The sequence below is a fragment of the Hylaeus anthracinus genome, unplaced genomic scaffold (assembly GCF_026225885.1).
Source record: "Hylaeus anthracinus isolate JK02 unplaced genomic scaffold, UHH_iyHylAnth1.0_haploid 4, whole genome shotgun sequence".
In the NCBI taxonomy this organism is placed as follows: domain Eukaryota; kingdom Metazoa; phylum Arthropoda; class Insecta; order Hymenoptera; family Colletidae; genus Hylaeus; species Hylaeus anthracinus.
The window spans coordinates 15,388,091-15,409,439 of NW_026535289.1; the positions used below are offsets into that span (position 1 = coordinate 15,388,091).

The window sequence follows — 21,349 nt, forward strand, 5'->3', positions numbered from 1 at the left end:
AGTCATTCGCGACACCCACCACGATCGAGGTATCGTGCCACTGGCCGGACACGAGTTCCCTCGGTTAACCCCTGTTTCTTTCTCGATTTCTTTCTCCCCGCGCTCATACATCGCTGATTGCCGCGCATCACTCCTTTGCACTCCGACAATTACAGACAATCGCCAGATTCGAATACATCGCTTCCAAATTCCTCTATTATAGTACGCTTTCTGGAAATGGCCACGATTATGTGATACATTTGAAAAATGCATATTTAACATATAATACATTTGGTAAGAACGATTTCATTTTCCCCGATACTGTTACGTGCGTCGCCGTATCGGCGCCAGTGGAGTGCAAAGAGGTAGATAATGGAGGAGCGCGATCCTACACGGTCATGTGCGCGGAGGGATAAAGAGTACGCGCATGTATAATGGTGTGTGTGTACGCGTGTGACTGCGAACGCGCACTCGCACGATACGCGGTACATCAAGCACGTAAACGCAGGCGCGCGCGCGCGCGCTCGCGCACACGTTGATACCGAAGCACGGGTCCCGGGCCGTGGCAGCGTGGTCGGCTATCCCCATAAAAGCGACGGACTCGACCGGCCTGCGAACAGTTGTCATCGTTGGCTACATCGACGCAACGTGTCTCTCTTCGTGCCTAAGCGCATTTCGAGGGAGAGTCAAAGTCGAGATCGGTAAACCGTCCCTCCGTCGGAACAACCGTCCCGTTCGTCTCTCGTAACAGAGAGGCACGAAATGTCACGCGATCGCGACGACACATACCGGGCCCGATCAGTGAATAATAGCCACGCCGCGAGCAGAATTCGAAGTTCTCGGAAAAGTCTGTCGTCAGTGGCGTAACCAACGACTCTGGTACCCGGCTGACATCTATGGTGGAACCCATAAACGGCTATGAATTTCGAATAACATTGAAAAAAAAAGTGGTATTTTCAATTTAAAAGAAATAACCAACGAGACGTGTGAAACGGTATTCGTTTGTAAAAAGCAACGTTTCCGATCTATCACCGATCAGTCGAAATTATTGTTACGAAATCAAAGGTCCTCGAATTCTGCACACATTTGGCTACACCACTGTTCGTCGTTCTTTCCCCAGTGAACGACACCGATCGTCGAATAACGAAAGTAGAATACTGGAATCGATAAGAATCGGTCTGTTAAAGATAACGCGACGCGATTATCTCGAGTTGATCGTCGTCGAAATCGAGCCTCGCTACGTGCATACGCGAGTTTCGCTTGGATCGAAGATCGTGAAATCGATCTCGGTGTTTCGTCGCGCTCGAATCGACTTTGATCGCCTCTCGGGGATCCGCCACCGGCACGCGCTCGAAAACTATTATAAGAGAAGAGGAGACGAGCCGGCGATACCGCCGAGTGTAAGCGCCAGACAGAGCGACGCTTCCACGGGCAAAGACGCGCGGTCCGGTCTCTCGTCTTTCGTGTGTATACATAGGACCGTCGCGTGGACATGATCCGCCCTTGTGCAAACTCTCGTACCCTCGCCCCGATGCTGCTGTGTTACTCTTTTGCGACTCGATGCTCGTACTATGCATAAAAACATAAATCCGTTAAATTTTTCTGTCGCTTCGAGAAACTTGCCAACTTTCTGCTACGCGAACTTGAATTTATCTTTCTCGGCTATTTATTCGCGAATTAATTAACGTTCGATCCAAAGTGTAAGTAGCAGAATCTACAAAGCTATCGGATTAAAAAACTGTCAACGTGGTGAAGGGTTAGCGATAATGGGTCATCTTTAAACGATCGTAATCGTTTCAGATCCCGTCGATTGGACACCTTTGTACGGCGAACAACCTGCGCGACGCGGCCCTGTGTATACAAAAGCGGGCGCACACACAATCGCGAGCGCGAGTGCACACCAAAAGACGAAAAAGCGATCCCGTCCGTGGCGCAAGCGCCAAAGCCAGAAGCTTTTTCGAGCGAGCCAGTGCGGAGTGCCGATGATCGGATACATCGGATTCAGTGGCGGCACGGGCGTAGAGAGCGAGTCGAGCAACAGCTTCCCACCAGTCAGTCGCTCGCGATCGGCTAGTCAGTCACGGCAGTCACGCGCCGACCGTGTCAGACGCGCACTGGCCCGTTGCTTCGCGTGGAAAGAGGCCGGCGAGGAGGCGAAGCGAACGGTGAGAAAGGATCCCCAGTGCCAAACGACCGAGCTAATCGTGAATCGCGACACCAGGAGTCGACCAGTCGTTCCGTGCACGCGCGGAAAATCGCCCACGCAGGCGCGATGCGGGATTCAACGGACCTCGAGGCTCGGTATCGTCGATGATCGATTCGACGCGAACCAACGCGACAGAGCTTAGGAGAATTCGCGAATTTCCGTGGATTCGCTCAAAGTCACGGTTAACCTTATCGTACCGTGTCGAACGTACATCGAGTCCAACCGCGAGAAAGTTCATTTATGACACACGCTCCTACGAACGTTTGTTCGGAATACAAAGTGCACGCGCTGTACAGAAACACGGATTGAATAACGGTGAAAACGATATTAATAAAAAGGTACACGGTAAAAAGAACAAGAAATAATAAGCAATATACGTAAAACGATAATTTCGTTAAGGGTATAAACATAAAGATAGGAATAGAGAATGGAGAAAGAATATGTGTAAACAGAGACGAAGGGACGCGAGAAACGATATATATATATACACAAAATATACAACGCTAGGAATAGAAAGAAGATAAAATAAGCATTAAATAATACATATATAAATCGTATAAGAATACAAAGGTAAAGATGAGAGTAAGAAATGAGAAGAGAAAATATGATGTGTAAATACATATGCGTGTAAACGGAGGCAGAGGGAAAAGGAGAAGCGCCAACCACGTTCGCTCTTTCGTGTCCCTCTCGTCGCCTCGTTGTGTACCGCCTTATAAAACGTGCGCGCAGTAACACGGAACGCGCGACGAACGAGGCTCTGGGCGAATAGGGGAGACGGGGAGAGAGGGAGGGGGGGGGGAGGGGGAATCCTCCGTACGAACTGTGCACTCGGGAAAAGAGAGAAAGAGAGAAGGATAAATAGGCAGATCGAGAGAGGCTGGGAGAGAACGGCAGAAGGAAAGAATTGCACGATCCTGCGTGCACCTTAGGCCCGTTAAGCCGTCGGATGCGCTCGTTGGACGTGTCTCTCGAGTCGGTGCACGATACACCGTCGCGTTATCGTGCAGTAAATATTGCGGCCACGGGGCTCTACCCGGCCCGCCGATCGTTTCTAATCATTATCGTACACGCTCGCGACCCGTCGTATGTGTCGCCGTGCTCCAAGTCGATCGTGGACTACGCCGACGACCGTCGCCTCGCCGTCGTCGTCCAGAGATGGCCAGAATTATTCGAATAATCGTTATTACCATTAAACGCCTTTATCGCACACGTGGATACCGGCATATCTGTATCGAACGTGAGAATAATTTGCAATTTGAATAAAGACTCCGTAACAATTTACTCGCGACGGTTCGAACAATCGGACACGGTTATTCGGATAAGCTTTCATTCGCGTAACGTGAAACATAATTCAACCTATTTATTTATTTATTTATTTATTTATTTATTTATTTATTTAATTATTTATTTATTTGATGTCTTCATCGCATATATACGCTTGTATAATTTGGATTGCAATTTTTATCGAACGAGTATCGCGCGAAATGTTGCTTTATCTTTAATTCGTTATTCGAAATGTTCATCTAGATAGGAATTTTGCCCATCTCGTGGTCGTTGCGAGGATCTCGATTAATCACTGCTCGAACAACAATCGTTCGGTCGCGTCGACCGGCCAAGGGTCAGAGGAGAAGAATTACGGTGATGGTGAGACCTTAACAGTGCCGTACCAGTGCAGAAAGTTTTGTGCAGTGAACGGTCGTTAATAGACCAAGTGCCGCGGCTCTCGACGACAGGGAGAGAGAAAAAGAGATAGAAATAGAAAATACAAGCGAGACAGTGAACGGGGTAAGGTGTAAGAGAGACGAAAACCGCGCTATATGCGTTGAGGCAGCGCGCGCGCGCGAACGGCCCAGGGACGAGAAAGCGAAATAGGAGATACAAGCGAGTGAGAAAGAGAGAAGAAACGAAGAGACCGAACCGCGATAGACCGAGAAAAGCTGTCCGAGATGCGTTACCACGGCGGTTTGCTGTTGTCGACGCTGCTTATCGTCGTTTCTTACCCTTCGACGCTGCGTGCGCGCAGGTTCGTGCCCTTGATCGAAGACGACTGGGCCAGGAGGCCTCATCGTGCCGCCGGTAAGTCGCCATTGTTCGACTCTGTTGGATGCGCGATTTTTTTCTAGTTTCGTTTCGCACGCGTGGATACCCCTCCTGATCGGTTTACCACCGATCGAATCCGTGACACGGCCCGATGTCGTGGCTCGGCGTCGACGACCGTTTCACGAGGCGTCTACGGTCGTGTTTCGAGTCGCGATTTCGTCAGAATGCGAGCAGTTTCTTTTCCTTTAAAGGTTAGAGAACGCTCGAAAATACCGGGCTTCGCCGCGAGCCGAATGGCGCTTTTACGTAACGAGAGCCACGCGAAAAAGGGCGGGAATCGAACTCCCGATCGTGTGCTTTGAATAGGTGTCGCGCGACACCGACGCCGCTCTTCACTTCTCGCTATTATTTATTCGTTTAAATGGATAGCAAGCCTCCCGTTTTAAACATTCTCGTAGAAATCACGCAAACGTATCGTTTTAGTTAAATTTCACTCTTATCGAACTTTAAACAAATATCACCTATGAACTAAATATTCGAAAGTTTTTCAACTAAACATGTACAACGATCTATAAACTACACATTTTTTAGAAATTTTGTTTTCCCTTTGAACACCCCGACGAAAATAATAATACGTATACGAAGAGATTCGTCTTTGTAAAATTTAACGAACGGTCGTTTCGCGAAACGTTCGATGGCAACCGAGTAAAATATGACTGCTCGTGGATGTCACGACGAGGCAGGAAGTAACGTACCGGTTCTTAAACACCTCGTACTGACCCAGATGTTAGAACGAGTTAATGGATGTGTATTGTAGTCGCATTTCTGTCGCGAAGCCATCGCGCGACGGCACTCTGTCGAGCCTCGAAAGAATTTCTACTTATTCCACTGATCCGTGAATGTTACGCAATTACAATTTTCAACGCGTTTTCTTCCGATCGCAAAACTAGACAAAACGTGTGTACCAGTGTCTTTCAAAGTACGATAGAAGTTGCGAGTAGATAAGAACTTTTCACGATCCAGTGAAAGGTGAAGAAAAAAATGTTTAATTCCACCTGGAAAACGCTTACCAAATAAACGTATAGAATTCAAGAAAAATATATAAATATATCGTTTTAGCTTATCGTTTGGTAGCCGTGCTTTTACCAGGTGTTTGAATAGTCCCGTCGGATACGTTGTGATTTATTCTTACAAAACGCTCGCACGACGCTGAACAATTTAAGCAAAAATGTTTCGAGAGGAAATGCGGTTACATAGCCGGGGATTAATTACAGTTGCTTCTAGATTACGTAGCGTAATACTTACCTTTAATAATGATCGGGTTACCAGGCGAATGAGGTATCGAATTCAGCTGTCTGGTAATCAATTTAATGGAACAACGCCAAAAAAAAAATTGAACGATAACATAGGAAAAAGTTGTTGAGTCCAAGTCCATGGTTAATCGAATTCATAAGTAGATGGGGATGATTCCGCCTCCCGTACGTGAAGAGTTACATGTACGTTACAATTTAAAACTGTTACGCATAAAAAATGATAAATTGGACATGAAAGGGTTAATGGAACGCGGCGCATTAGCGAGGGAATACGTCGTGGTCTGTTTCCATGGGTTACCGCGGTGTTATTTGTCGGTGCGAATACAAAGCATGGGCCGTGAATTACGCGTTCGTGCAGCGCGAATATGTAAACACGGTCACCGCGGTGAATGATAATACCGAGCGCTCGTACCGATCATCGCAGTGAAAATTTCGCGGTGACATTCCTTTGCAACCGCGCCTCGTAATTCTTCCACGGTAATTCTTCGCTTCGAGATAGAATTGTAGTATAGGTTTCGAGAAACTGACTCATCATCGCCACTCTGTTTACGTTTCTTCGGCTCGAGCGACGCGGTCATATTAAACGAAAAACCCGTTGCCCGAACTTGAAAGCGACGCTACTCGCGTATCAACGTGGAAATGCGTATTTAGACGTTCCCCTATAAATCCAAAGCGATCGAGATGATTCCACGGTACGAACAATCGTGTCTAGCGTGCCAGCGCGTATGTATAATGAAACGGACAGCCGATAAATATTCAACACGTTCGCCTCATCGACGTTCGCTACGTGTGTGGCTCGGGTCTAAATAGGTTTGGTTGGACATTCTGTTTGCGATTACCGAAGATTGCGATTTCACGAAATGGAAAACGGAGACGATACGGATTCGCGAAGAAGCGAAAGTTGTATCCACCTACTCTCGCATATCACGAATGAGGACAACCTTTGGTGTTCGGAGCTTTTACGTTGAACATGGTTAATCGGTTATACAACGACTTGCAGGGTCTTCGAAAATCGGTAATAGGTTGTTCCGAGTGGAATATTTTGTCGAATTGAAGACAATCCCGTGCAATTCGGAAGCGAGGACTATTTCTATGTAGATATTCGTCATGGGTAAAAGTAATTATAAAATAATATCGTTAATCGTGTTGTAATACGCCAATGCGTATTCAGGTTGAACGCTCTGTGGAAAGAAACTACTGGACGATGGAATTCTGTTTGTTATTGTCGTATTGTATTATTGTCTTATTATACGATGTTTGTCGCGTAATTGCGCAATGTTTTTGTAGTTTCGATTGTGAAGCGTATCTCGAGTCTTCGTCAAGAGTACGTAGAACAAGGTCGACTCGCGGAGACGTGGCGTTAATTCCTAACGAACTGGCAACTTCCTTTGCCGTCGATCCCAAATCTCCGCTGACGTCAATGCTTCGTCTAAACAAACCGAGAACTTTTTTCGCCTCTCGCTTCACGTTCATATTTTTACAAGAATAAAAATTCCCTTTAACGAAACTCAACTTTTCGTATTTTAGATTAAAATACAATTTTTATCGATTACATGCGATAGGACTCAAAGTTTTTTTCGAATATTATCCATCGAAAATCGGCGAATACGCTGCGTGCATTTAGCTGGAACATTCTGCGAGCGACGGAAAGCTCGCAGTATCCAGTCGCGTTAGTCGTGGACCAACGGCGAAGAGAGATCTAAGTGGTTCGTTCTTCTTCTTTATATGGGTCTAGCAGTGTCCAGTATCGTTTCCCGCCGCTCTTACCGCTCTCTTTCTCGCGCTGACCGATGCGCTCTCTCGCTCTCGTTTCAATACCTGTTTCTCGATCGTTGCCTTATCTAGCACTGGCCGTTTCGCCCCGTAGAATAATCCGCCACCTCGAAAATCGTGTTTTCCGATCGTGGTCTATATCGGTATTATTCCAAAGTTGGGAATGCTCCCTTCCCTAGACGTGGCGCTATCCACTGATACGTGTAATAACGGATTTCGAACTGAAATTTCGTTACATTGTAATTAGGTAAATTTGTAACGCCTATAGGGGAAGAATGATAAATGGTTTAATTGCAGGATCTGAACGACAAACGGCTCCGTCGAGTGCTTAGATACCGTTTTATCATCGGTGACATCACATTGCAGCACTTTATTCGGTTATCGTGTAACAATAAAAACGGGAGCAACCAGATATCTAGCCGCGAAGCAAATTAACCGATGGCGTTGCCAATAATATCTAGGTCGCGTTGTTTCCATACTATATCGTAGATTTCACATTTTAGGCTAAGTCTACAAGAACGAGCGAGATAGCGTAACAGCGAACGAATCCCACGATACGTGTTCTGTACGCGGTCGAAAACTTGCGAAGCGACGACGTAATATCCTATTGCAAAGTGAATATTTTTAATAGCAAGAATGTAACATCTTGGAATGGTAGAAAGAATGTAACGTCTGGAAGGGAAAATTCCTCTCGTGGAAAATTAGACCCCCAATAGAGTAGGAAATAAAACTGGATTAGCCGTGAATGCTGTCGTCGGCAGTTAGTCCCCATTCAAGGTATACGAGGGGAAATTCCCCGACGAACGGGCTCAGCTGGTACACAACACCTGCGCGTACCTACCCGACCTACCTTGATTGATTTCTGGTGGCCATGAGGTTAAGTGCACGGACTACCCGTCGACCCTGATCATTTCCGTGTGGATTTCCAGCTGTTGTCGGGGTCTACGGACACGTGTACACCTACAATTTCGGTACCCTCCAGTTATTCGTCCTATTGTTCTCTGTGAACGACCGTCAAAGGTAACCAATTGCCCTTGCACCCCTGGGACACAATAAAATCAGAAATATTCGTCGAGCCTTGGGCTTTATTGGCGGTACACAGAAATATAAATATAATAAACTAAACGATGGTCAATTAAGGGAATGGGATATACGAGAATATTTTTTTCAGAATATTTCAAGTAATTTTCAATTTAATTCAATAGAAATTCGTGAAACGATCGATTGCATTCGGTCGTATGCCGTATGTGTACCGTAAGCTTAGTAATCTAATCTTAATCTCTTCTAATGTAACCTACGGTGAAGCTGATGTCTCGCGTCAAAATGCACGGTATCTTCGATACGTATTCGAACAAAGTTATCTTAAAAAAGGAAATGTTCAATGAATTTTACACGGTGACACGGTGGTAGGCGAAAACGCCGCGAAAATATTACGACACGTTCAATTATGATAAGTGAAAGGCGAGATATACCTCTTTTACCGCCTTAAAAAAGATTATTCGTAGTCTTGTACGGTTGGTAACCCTTCCTTTGGGACGCACCTGCTTAACACAGCGTGGCCGGCGCTAATCTCAATTAGTCTTTATTGCCGGCTTGGCGACGCTGGACGACCACGAGTTTCATGTGCGACGCGGCTTAATACGCCCGCCGCGACCTCACACGTGCATTCCAGATACGCGGAGCTCCGCCGAGCCGGACGAAGAAACGCGAAACGAGACTCGTCAGGTGTAAAGACCCACCTGTACGTCGTCCGCCTCGGGGCATTGGTGACGGTTGTTAATCAAGAATTTATCGGGAATAAATAAACTCGGCAAACGGGTAATTTAACCCCTCGAGCACAGAGACGTTCGATCTGCGCCGGTATAATCTTTGAGAGACGGAGGGCGTATCTTTACGTTATACTCGTGTTTACGGACAGAACGTTTGCCGCCCGAAGGCAAGGTGGCGCAGGTGTCGTATGCGCAAATCCCGTTTCCTTCGGCGTTTCGCTTCATTCATAATCAACGTATTGTTGCCGCGACACTGCATTTTCTTTCTTTTTTCCAATGTTCACAATATGAAATAATTACTGGTACAAAGCTTCGTAAAAAAAGTTTTAATCTTTGTTATCTCAATGTAAATTTCGCGACATAAACGATTTCCACGTTGGGTGGGCGCGATACTTTCGCATCGATTGTATCAAAGAGGACCGAAAGCATTGGCCGTCGGAACATTCGATATGCTTGTTTATGGTACGATTATTTATCCCGTTTACTTGGCGAATTAACCGCATCGACTAAAAATTGCGAGCGTTACACGCGAGTATTTAATCATTATTATCATCGAATCGGACGCGATCGTTAATTCGCGAATCGATTTATGAACTTCCGTAACCTTGATAACTTCCATTACAGCTTGTTCGGCTCGTCTCGGCGAGTGTTATTGCGTACAGGGTAAAAAAGTGTAGCATTCCGCGAGAGAAAAAGGAACGAAGGTCACCTTGAAGTTCCTTCTGCGTCTCTCCGTCCGCGAAGAAGCTGTTTCAGTCGCGTCGGTGTCCTCCACCCGAACGACTTCCGTGAGAATCGGTTATTCGCTTTGCGGATTCGAGCAACGAAAACATTTACGCCGCTCGGTCGAATTTTCTGCGATTATCCACGAAAGATATATGGAAATGTACATTCTAAATGGACTTGTTTCGAGGGCATCGCGCAAAGCGTTAATCGGAAATACTGCAAACTGAGATAATAGAACAAATAAAATCGTTATTTATTCGCGAACGTTAGCTACCGGTTTTCGTAAAATACTGGGAATTATCGCGTACTAATTGGACAGGGGGGCGTGGCGAGCGTAGATGAAACACCGATCCCGGCGGTTTCTATCCAACTTCGTGGGACGAGGGAATAACCCCGTAGCGCGTGCTCAAAGGTTGCGCCTAAGGTCTCGGTGTAAATGGATCTTATTCACGTGCGGTGCGATCTCTCTCTTGCTTGGTTTGTTTAGCCGACGGCCGTCTCGTTCCCGTTCACGCTCACCGCGATTCTCGCTACATGATTCCCGGCTAATTGGCCGCAGCCACGAAGACAACGTGGCCGTTGTGCGTTAAAGAAGTTTACCAAGCCAATGCGCGTTTTAAGTAGGTAAATCACGACGTTGCTACCGCGGAACGATGACGCTCAGCACGCGGGGTTAGCTCTCGTTTTGCCGTCGGCTGTTTCAGACACTCCTCGTTCACACCTCGTCGTTCGAGGCACTTGCAATTGCGTTATTAAAATTCTCGTACGCAGGATGAGCCAAACAACTTGATCCAGCTTAAATAACTGTTAAACTAATTTCAACCGAACCACGCCAGAAATATTTCGATACTTGGAATAAAAAGTTGAGGTTCCGAACAGGCTAAGAACTCGGTAGACGAGGTTCTGCGGCAAGGAATTCCTCGAGGGGTTGTATTGTCCGTTCCTTTTGCTCAGTCTGTTGTAACGTATCGGTATGACATCTCCGGCCGGAGCCCGCCAAGTGTTAAGTCGAGCGAATGCGCGACAGGACAATGCGATAATCCGATTTTCAATTTGTTACGTCAAACTTATTTACAACGCGGACGTTTTTCTCCGGTCCACCGCGCGCGTCGAGCGGATAATCTTTGATAGCCTGTGATGGGTAGTAGGAGGAGGCGGCAGTCGTCGGGTATTGCGTTCGTAGGGCGTTGTGTGCATCGGCGTTCCACGATGTACATTCTATTAGGTCCGTTTCGATCCCATTGTGTCGCGTTCGAATCCAATAATAGAGCGGTCGAATAAACAGGGTACGGCTCGTCCTTGATATATCGACCTCCTTACGAAAGCTCGGACGTATTTTTAATTCGCGAAATCACTTGACCGGCAAACGACTGTTTTCTCGGGTTACGACACTCCCGTGCGCCGCGACGCCGCGTCTCGCGCTCTTGCGCGTAAACACACCGTCGTCATTTGATTCGTCTAGCGACGCGTCTGGGATATTTTTTGCCACGCCGTTATATTCCTGGTGCCGTGTTTCATTTTTGTCGATGTAACGTCTGACGAGGTTCTAGAATGAATTTGCGTTTCCCTGTGACGCAACACCGATGTTCGTCAAACCGGAGGTCGCGACTTTTACGAGAAGGAATCTTTCTTTCTATTGATATATGTATTGTTCGTCAAAGTTTAACGACTATCCAAGTATATTTCAACTAACAAATTCAAAGAGAAATAGTAAACGAAAAGAAGGAAATTACAGCTTCCGATACGTTGCGTGAAATGTAAATACGAGCTCGCTTAAAGACAGAGAAATTAACGCTAGAGTTTGGAGACACGACACGGTTTTCAGTGGACGCATTTGCCTTTCGCCGTGGCAGCGTATCGGCTCACGTGGCGATAGATGTTAATCACGCTACTCCACATCGCGTGGGTACGGTTAATCGCATGACAAATATATAGACATCTATATTCGCTTGGCTCGAGCCGAAGAATTTATATAGGGAGGAATGCGCGACTCAGCACACCTCAAAGGATCACACGTCGAGTCACGTGTGTTTTGCCGGGACGTGCCTCTCGATTTATGAATAGGTCTCTTTACTTGCGGCACCGGCACGTGAACGCTTTGAGGAACTATAAAAATAAAGGAAACACCGGTCCCTAGAATCGCGAATCTACGGGACAACTGACGACCGACGGATACAGATGGAGGACCGCGGTGGATTTAGCATGCTTTTTATACGACCGAAAATAACCCAGTCAAGTTGAAGTTTGAACACTAGTAATTTAAGATACAATTATTCACTAATAAAATTAATTCCATGCCTTTGTATTCGTACGGTATAACTCCGATTAAATTTGTTCGACGAAACCCAATCCAAACGGAACTCTTTGACTCTAAGTTTGACGTTATGTCACGCGTTACGCATGCTATAAAATATAAAAGAAGAAATTAATATTTCGCTTTAACATACGTAACTCGATTGAGAGAAATATTCGTACCATACTTTTGGCAGTTGCTCGAGTTTAAAATTCCTTGGTAACAATTATCCAGTCAGCAGATCAGGAAACGTACAAATTATCGACGAAATAATAGCGCGGAGAAAGTGACGTTATTTGCAACAAAGTGCGGTGATATGATAAACAGAAACTGTCGCTCGATGTTTTGACTTGTCCGAATACTTCGGAAACACGATATCTCGTGCTTGTTTATTTTAAGAAATCCGTCCCCGCGAAGTATGGTTGCATGCACCTCTGCTAAGCGGTCGGCCATTAAAACAATTGACCGCCGGCTCCGTAGCATCGAACGATTTGGAAGTTCTGTGAAAAGATCGCAGCTTGATCCCCTTGTGTGTTTGTCGTTAGCGATTCTTGCTTTTCCCGTCGCGGCAGAGATTTCTCTAAAGCCAAGATAGCTGTTAGCGGTTTTCTTTCTTTCTCCCTCTGTTGCTCTTTCTCGCGAGAAAGGCTGCATCGCCGAGTAGAGGACCACGCGTATATTTAGACGGGCTGCAGACACAAAACGACTTACCACCCCACCTTCTCTTCTCTTCTCTTCGTTCTTCTTTTCTCTTCTCTTCTCTTCTCTTCGTTCTTCTCTTCGTTCTTCTCCCCTTTCTGCACCCGATCTTTCTGCGTGCGAGCGAGCGCTTACTTTTTTTCGTTTCACTTTCCTGGCTGTTATTGAATACAACCTAGGGGAGGCGTATCGCCATCGGTCAAAACTCGACCTCTGCGGCTTTTTCTATGCTTCTCGATGTTTTGACGCGTCGTAGGTACAAAAAAGCGAACGACGACTCTGGCTCTCTCGCTGCTCGAGACGAATAAAATCGTTAAATAAAACGAACGAAAAGGTTTGGCTAGAGCAAAGGAACCGACGCAGAAGAATAGTATCGCGCCCAAGTTTGCGAGTTTCTCGATGAGCTCTGATTGAAATGAATTACTTAAAACAATTTACAAGCGACACGAGTATGAGCAGAGTTAAAATATGCTCTATTTATCATGCTGAAATACAGCGCGTAGACAACGAATGGTCCGTAAAGGAATTCAGTGCTGTCGTAGCAGTTGGCAATAATGATGTTTCGAGAGATTCTCGGAAATGATACCGCTAGCTGGCGTTCCAAGGTGGCCTTAAAGATTGATTCGAGAACGTTGAATATTATCTAGAGTAAATAGAATTATGCAACTAGCAACGATGAAAGTGAGATTTCGTTAACAGATTTATAACCATTCGTTCATATACGAACATAATGCTATCTGATTAATGATTGGATCATACTAACCGGACAGGGCACGGCAGGATACACAAAATAGGCTGTCCGCTCGCATTACCGTCGTGCACCGTTTAGGTGTGGTTTGCATTTAACGCTGTTCTCCTTGAGTGGAAATTAAATTGAAATTTTCATCGGTGCAGTTCCTCGATAGATATTTAATCGTTTGATTTCGAGGAATTTTCGAGGGTTCGTTTTCCGATAAATAACGTGTAGTTGTATAGATCGAAAGCTCTCCGCGGTTCTAAAAGTCACCCAAGACGTGCGTGGATGTTTGTTGTTTGTTTTTTTTTTTTTTTTTTTTTTTTTTGCTTTGGGCCGGTCCGACGCGCGACCGGCAAAGGACGAGAGAGTGTTCGTGTCGCGAGAAAGGAACGGGAGAAGTAAGGTGCTGGTTAAGGGAAAGGGAGGGACACAACTCGTTCAGACTTCATGAATCTAAAATTACGAAGGCGTTTATTTGTCGGTTTTGCTCTTTTACAACGCGCATGCTCCCAAGGTCACCAGACGCAACGAAACGAGATTCCTCGTTACGTATGTGCGGCATGCGCCGCGCGTACACGCACCGAGCGACGTGTGCATTAACGCTCGCAGGACCTGCTCTAGAGCTGGGGGACTACACGTCGAATTTTTCTGTATTCGTAGAATATAGTCGTCTGTCGCGTCGAGAGGCTTAAAAAATGGCCGAGGTTCACCTATTCGTTTACTGCTGGTAGCAAAGCAACGATCTCCTGACGTAACATTTTGGTAAGGTCTAACCTCCTCCTCGTATGAATAGTTAGTCACCTGTTCGTTTTAGTTGATCGATCGGCGAGCTGTGACTCGCGCGTGCAACTCTGCGTAAAGACGATTGTCACCGCTATGCCTTCCTACGTTTCTTTCCTTCTCAGACGCGACTAGTCTCCCCTTTCTCCGAGTTCCTTTACCTCCCGTCTCGAGTCGCGAAATTTCTTTCCGGTTGGCAGCGTTGCGCGCTCTGGCGCCGCGGATGAGTGAATCTTCGCTTCGCCTCCTTCCTCGTGAAAGAACGGCCAAGTCGCACGCGTTACCGCGGCGAAACAGGACTCGCGTTCTCTTTCATGGAAGAAACCCTGCTGTAAAGCGACCGCGGCAGTGTAAACGCCTCGGATAAACAGCACGTGCACGCGACGCGTTGAAACGCGAGGCGCACGGCAACCAACGCGAGGAGATACACAAGATTTGTCAGGTTAACCCTCGCGAAAGTATCCGTTCTTTTTTTTTTTTTTCTAGGCAAGTTTTAGGTGGTCGTTACTTTTACACGAATTTAACAGGAATTTTAGACAAAGGTATACATGTGTCTTTTTCTTTGCACTCGTATATATTCTACTTCAATTTTATTAAAATTCTCGACGCGAAACGATCGACGTATTTATTCTAGAAAACACACTCGCCTAACGCCTACGGTACATCTTTGATATGCAAAACTGCATCTTCCGAGGCGACTCGCGACGTTCGTGGCGCCTCGGATCGCGGTAGGCCTGTATGTCACTGTTTCCTTTTTTGTCAATCGGACAAGGCGATTTCTCCCGGAGAAAAGTCGTCACAACGAACAGACGGGAAAGTCTGCAGTCCAATCGCGGACTGGATTCCTGTTGCCAGACGAAACAAAAATACACCCGCCTGCAAAAGTCAAGCGAGTCTTGTGAATTTCACGTTAAGCTGGTGTCTATAAAATGTCGTTTATTTCTAAAATGAAAACTTCGCGGCATGGCAACAGATAACAGAAGTTCAACTATATTCAACCATCGGTCGCTGTACGTTAATTCTATAGAGGCTAGAGAGAAGGATTTATTACGATAATAGATGAGTAAGGAAGATGAAGTCTTGTAGCCGTAAGAGACTAAAGAAAACGGTTATAGGTTAGAGCGTATATTGTTAGATTTGCGATAGTCTACGGTACCAAAGTTAGATAATAGATGGACAGGTAATTACTATAATCGAAACGAAAAGAATTTTAAATTAGAGTCCGACCCTTAAACGGTTTCTGTTCGAGACGCTGTACGTAACAAGAACGGCACGATAAATGCACGCTTTGCGTTACGTTCGACGAATTTAATTGCGAGTCGAGACGACAATGACGCCGACCAGTCGACATTGTATGCAGAGTCGCGAGTAATTGAGCCGGAAAGGGGTGCCGTCAATTTCGCCTAAGTACCGGGAGAAATTGGTCGAGAGAAGAGAGTCAGTCCGTCAGCCGTCGGCCGTCGGCCGTCGGCGCGTCGCGGTTGGGAGAAATTGCGGACAACGTTCGCGTTGTCTCGTATTCAACGTGTCGGACTTGGAATGACACGGCTACGAACCCTTTCACGGACGGCCGTAAGTGCAAGGTACATTGTAACCAAATGAAACAATGTAAAACCCATGGGCTTCAATTCCGTCTGGGGTTATTGATGTTCATTGCTTATGTAGGCGACGCTTTCTTCGGGCCGCGGGTGCGGACGGAGAAATTGCGTGCCTCGTGCGTGTAATATCCGGCTTTGTACCATGTGATTTTGATCGGGAAAAATGAGCACTGCCGCGTGTACCGATTCAATGTCGAGGCTGATATAGTCGCATGAAATTAGGCTCTTAGGGTATTTATATTCGACTAGCTTCGCGCTATTTGTATTCGACTGGCTGAATATTCGAATGCATCGTTTTCACACATTTTTCGATACACCTCGAAAGACCAACTGTGGGACATTGGCAGATAGGCTTGGTTCGAGCTAGTCTTTCATCGTCCGAAACAAAAGTTGCCGATCCCGCGAATGTATTTAATGACTTAACGAGGGATCGGATACACGATTCGACCTGTAAAAGCATAGAGTGAAATATGGACAGTCCGTGGGGGCCCCTCTTGGTCCCTGTAGCGTTGTAATCCGGTTTTATGCACTATCGTTTCGTTTTATTACACGCGAGGCAGCGGTGTGTTCCATGTGACAGCCAAAACATTGTTGGCACAACGGAACATGACTAGCGATAAATCACGGTTCGCTTACCTACCGGGGCCACGATCGGATTTCCGTTCCTTCTGAAATGAGAACAGTAACGACAGCGCGAAGAATTCGTCGAAGAACAAAGGGCGTCGATGTTGCCGCATATCGGTTTTCAGTAATCGATACTTTGCCTCGCCACCTGCGAGGGATTAACTTCTTTCAATTTCGTGGAAGACTCACGCTCGCCGCTTTGCGAGTACGTCAAGTCGATAGCGCTGAGGTTTGTTTACGTCTGTAACTGGACCATTACACGGTAGTCCAGTCGTTATTTATCTTAAACCTGCAAGCTTGTTTTCGAAATGTGTTCCCTGGTGCAATATTCTTCCAAACTCGATTCGCTATATTCGAAAAATTCTATTCGATTAGTCTCGACTCTATTCGAGACATCGCTTAACCTCTGCGGTGTTTTATCGTAGAAACGAGTTGCGTCGTCGAACGGTTTACTGTTTTTTTCTTTTTTTTTTTTTCTTATTCGTTGTGATTTCTTGAAACTTGTCCTGATTTTACGAGGCCGACTCGTAAATAAATATAGACGAACGTGCAGCCCATCTAACGTTGCATAACGTTTACGTGGTTTGAATTATGTAAAAAAATCGTGATCGAGACGACAAATGTTTCCTTAATACAGGGAACATAGCACAATTCGAATTCGGAATAGCAAAGCAGCGTTGGGGAATCCGAACGGTTTCAAGTATTTCCTTCACCTCGTAACTGCTTTTCATCGTATTTTAACGTTATCATTGTCGTAATAAATAATTGGACGTTTTTAGCTATCCAAAGTTAACTAGCATTAGTAGTATTAGTACGGATATATTTGTTTCCTAAAGGAGACTCGAAACAAAAGCCGAAATAGTCGTTACTCTGAATAATAATGATTATACCGGCTACTCCCTAGATTATGACTTTTTTAAGGAAAGTACTACGTAATAAACACTACCATTTCAAGTCCGTAAACATCGCGAACAGATGCATTGTGTATAATCTGGTGGCTCGTAAGTTGTCATCCTGTTTCATCGGTATTTATCGATGGAGTAAAGCCTTCGGAATACGCTTACTCGAGGTGCAACGCTCTCGTTCCTCGTTTTTTTTTCGGTTATGCTCGTTTACACGGCATTTGAACGTAACTTTTTTACTCCTTCCCGTCGGGTAGAGTTTACCGATCCTCCGAGAAAGCTTGAAAAAAGGTATCGGCCTTCCGTTTCTCGTGGACTCGACTTCTCTCGTCGTGTTTCTGTAACGAGACTCTAAAAAAAAAAAAAAAAAAAAAAAGAAAATAAAGTAAAAATGAAAAAAGGGGACACACTGCGACCGAAGCGAAGATCCAAAGGAAGGAGAAGTATCGAAAACAGGACGAGTCTCGATGCGATTGGATCGTGTGAACCAACCGCTCGATGCGCGATTCTCTCTTTCTTCTACTCCCCCCGCCGCCCTGCCCATCGCCAAGTCGCCTTATTCCCTCTTCCCGACCGTGGTCTCGTCTCTTTTCACTTTTTTCCTTGCTTTTTGCGACCGTTCACATTGTCATGCTGGGCGCATTTTCTGGCACTTACACCTCGCTTTTTTAAACGCGTTCGACGAATCGCTCGATTCCCAAGAGAAACCACATCCTCTGCGCTTTGTATTTCGCGATACGGATTTCTATTCGCGTATCGTTTGTTTACTATTCGTCGTTATATATTCAGAGATTTTCGATCGATGTAAATTTCGCGTCGTAAAAATAATCGATACCGCGTTCTCGATCAATTTTCTCGCCGAGATCTTTTGTTCCCTGTTCGGACTCCGATGTTCCACGTTCCGCGGGTTTTATTCGTAGGTGCGCGCAATCTAAGTACGTGCCTGGTGGTGCTTCGAAGCCGACGCGACAGCGACGGTCACGAGCCAAGCTGAAAATGCAACGGCATGCGAACCAGTCGAAAGTTTATATCACGAACGACAAACGGCGTCTTACGTGAGCTGAATACGAGCGTCGCCGATGATTTACAGAGATGAATCCCGTTTGATGGAAGACGCTAAGCGCGCCGCTCGTGGTTCGATCGTTGTTGGCGCCTGCCAAGAAGTCGGTAACCTAGCCTTCCTAGTTCCCACGTGCTCCTTAAGTCCGGTTCTCACGGGCCCGGAGGAATCTCGCGGTGGATCTGTCACTTGCGATTGTCCCGGTTGCGATTCACCGATGTTCCCCGGATCGTTAATCCGTTGTATCAGCCTCCCGAAGACGGTTCAAAAGGGATCGGCGCCGGATCTTTTTGTATTCCTGCTCTGGGAACCGGTCGCGTCGATTTTATTCGCGAGATCCCTTGATTTATGAGCGATACCCATCCTAGAGGAAAAATGAAAAAAGAATTCCAAGCTTAGGCACGCATTGAACGCAAGCTGACGCAGCGTAGGATCTCGCAAACAGTATACGGCGAATCCCACCTTCGCGACGATGGCGTGGGACAGAACGATGGCCAACGTAAACCTAGGGATTAGAGGTATAAGAATTGAGAGATGACTGGGCGTCGCGAAAAGTATAAACGTCGATAGCGCTTTGATCGGGGGGTTGAGAGTGGGTTTATCCATTAGCACCGCCTAGGGCGCCGGTAACCCCTCGAAGCAGCCCCGGCGGCAGGGATAATTAACTCGGGTCGGTAGCGCGCGATGCTTTCTCATGTTTTTGCGTGGAAGAATCACGGAACGGATTCCAAGCAATCCGCGAACAGTCCTCGGTCACGATTCAACCGAGTTACGCAGAATTCCCCGGGAAAGCACGTCGCGGTAGGCTTCGCGCTCAAGGTTTCGAGGAAGCCTGGTTGCGCTCGGTTCTGGCAATCTCGTTGCAGATGAAAGATATAACCGTAAACCAATCGGAGCCCGTGGCTCATTTGAGGAACGTCCATGTTCCGATAACGCTGCTTTGATCGTTAACGTCTACCGAGAAATTGTCAGGATTTCGAGCGTGACTTCACTCTGTGTCATGCAGCTTCTTCGAAAACTTACCGAGGCGGACTACCCGAGGAAAATTTTTGCAGATTCGTATCGGTCTTTGTATTCGCGTGCGTTTATGCAACGAAAACGAACCGAGTCCCTACCGTGAAACGAATCCGATGTAATTTTCCTCGACGCCTTTGGACTCGTTTCTCCGTGGAAAATAATGTGTCGTCGCGTTAATCCACCGCTTGTCTCGGCACGTAGCGCTGCACTCGTTCGACTCGTAACTGGAACAATTATACCCGCGTGGATTTTTTGCTCTCGAATTGAGAGATAATTAATCGCCGTGACGCGACGTTACGTGTTTTAACGTCCATGTGGATTCGCGTAATTCCACGTTTCTTTTAACGGTTGACCGAGAATAACGCGTTCGCCGTGCGGTCGCGACGAATCTCTCCTAATTCAATTAACGGTCCTCGCACGACATTCACGCCAACAGTTATTAATAACTGGACATATTTTCTTCTGTTTCCAAGTATTTTTCAAATACATTCGTGGCGTTTATGTCGAATACCACCAAATTATCGAGACCAAACTTGGCAGACTCGTTAAACTAATTCTAAAGCTACACCATGCCGAGATTTGTATCGCGTTAAACACCGATTCAAGGTCTTCCGTTTTCGTTGCAAAGTTTAACGCTAAGGTAGCGAACGCATTGGTCTTTCAGCATAGGAAGACCTTGAACAGTCGGCGCCGATGAAGCGCGACGAATCACCTCTGGAACGTGACTCGCTTCAGTTCCACTCTCAGACGTCTCCGACTCGGCGTGGTCGTCTTTGTTGCGATCATTTTCTCTCTATTCTGTCTCGGTTTCGTTCGACCGGGTACAATAAACAAATCTTGCCCATCTGCCGTAGTCGAAGAATCTCTGTTCGACGCAACAGATCTTTTTACAAGCTTCACGCGCACATTTGCACAAAGACGGCTACTTCAACCTTCAACTTTCTTTCGCGTATCGCTACGATGACCTCTTTTCAAGTAGGCTACCATCGGCGTCGTGGTCTGTGAATCCATAGCAGATCCGTAGAGGCAGATCCAGAACCGCTTGTATGGCAAGACCACTGTCGAAGCGACCCATCCGCATCGGTGACATCGCAATCCTCTGGCAATCATCTCTATCGGAAGAGGTTACAAAGTCTCGAGCATTTATGGGTACTACTGAACGCAACCATTCGAAACCAGCGGACAAACGATAGATCTCTATCGCTAGACTCGGTCGCGCAGAGCTAACCGAAGCAACGCAGTCATTGCAATCGTGGATTACGTTTTGCCTAAATTTCTACCGGAGTTTCTTCGCAGAGATCTCGATCGTCCGCGCGGATCCAATAGCTGGTTCGTCGGAACGATGATCGTTCCACGGTTACCGCACACACACACACACACACCTGGCTAGCTACGCATAAACGACCATGCTCATGGATCGCGAGGCGTAGGTATGCTTATCAGCACGAAACGATGGTGGGATCGGCCGAAAGGCTTGGCCAATACAAATGCATCGCATTACGCGTGCACTGACTTGAGCCGCAGCCGCAAGGTCGGCATTTCTGACGCGGGCATGACATCACGTAGGCGTGCACGATGGAGTATATCGTCTGCAGGTATAATACACCGCGTACGCGTCCCTGGGCCCGTGGAACGCTCTGTGTTTACGGACTTTTGAGTAATCTCGCTTGCAGTGTGCAAAACAGGCCTACCATGTCGATTGCTTTACGAGTTTTTAGGGACTAAACACCCCAAAAACGGAGGACAATTAATTCACTAGCGGTCGCATCGAATCGTTGGTTCGTACAAAAATTCGCAAAGAGTGGATCACCGAGACTAGACTCTCGCACCTAGT

General features: G+C 46.5%; 1 protein-coding gene across 2 annotated transcripts in view; it reads left to right on the forward strand.

The window, feature by feature from the left end:
- Positions 1-273: 273 nt before the first annotated feature.
- LOC128895177 (dorsal-ventral patterning protein Sog) overlaps positions 274-21,349 on the forward strand; it is a 55,091-nt gene continuing 34,015 nt past the window's right edge. Inside the window, exons 1-2 of one of the 2 annotated variants that reach the window (XM_054157527.1) lie at positions 274-2,755; positions 3,713-4,261. In XM_054157527.1, the coding sequence (XP_054013502.1) occupies positions 4,132-4,261 (130 nt within the window). In that variant the 5' untranslated portion in view covers positions 274-2,755; positions 3,713-4,131. The remainder of the gene's footprint in view (positions 2,756-3,712; positions 4,262-21,349) is intronic. The other variant, XM_054157528.1, reaches the window with a different exon arrangement.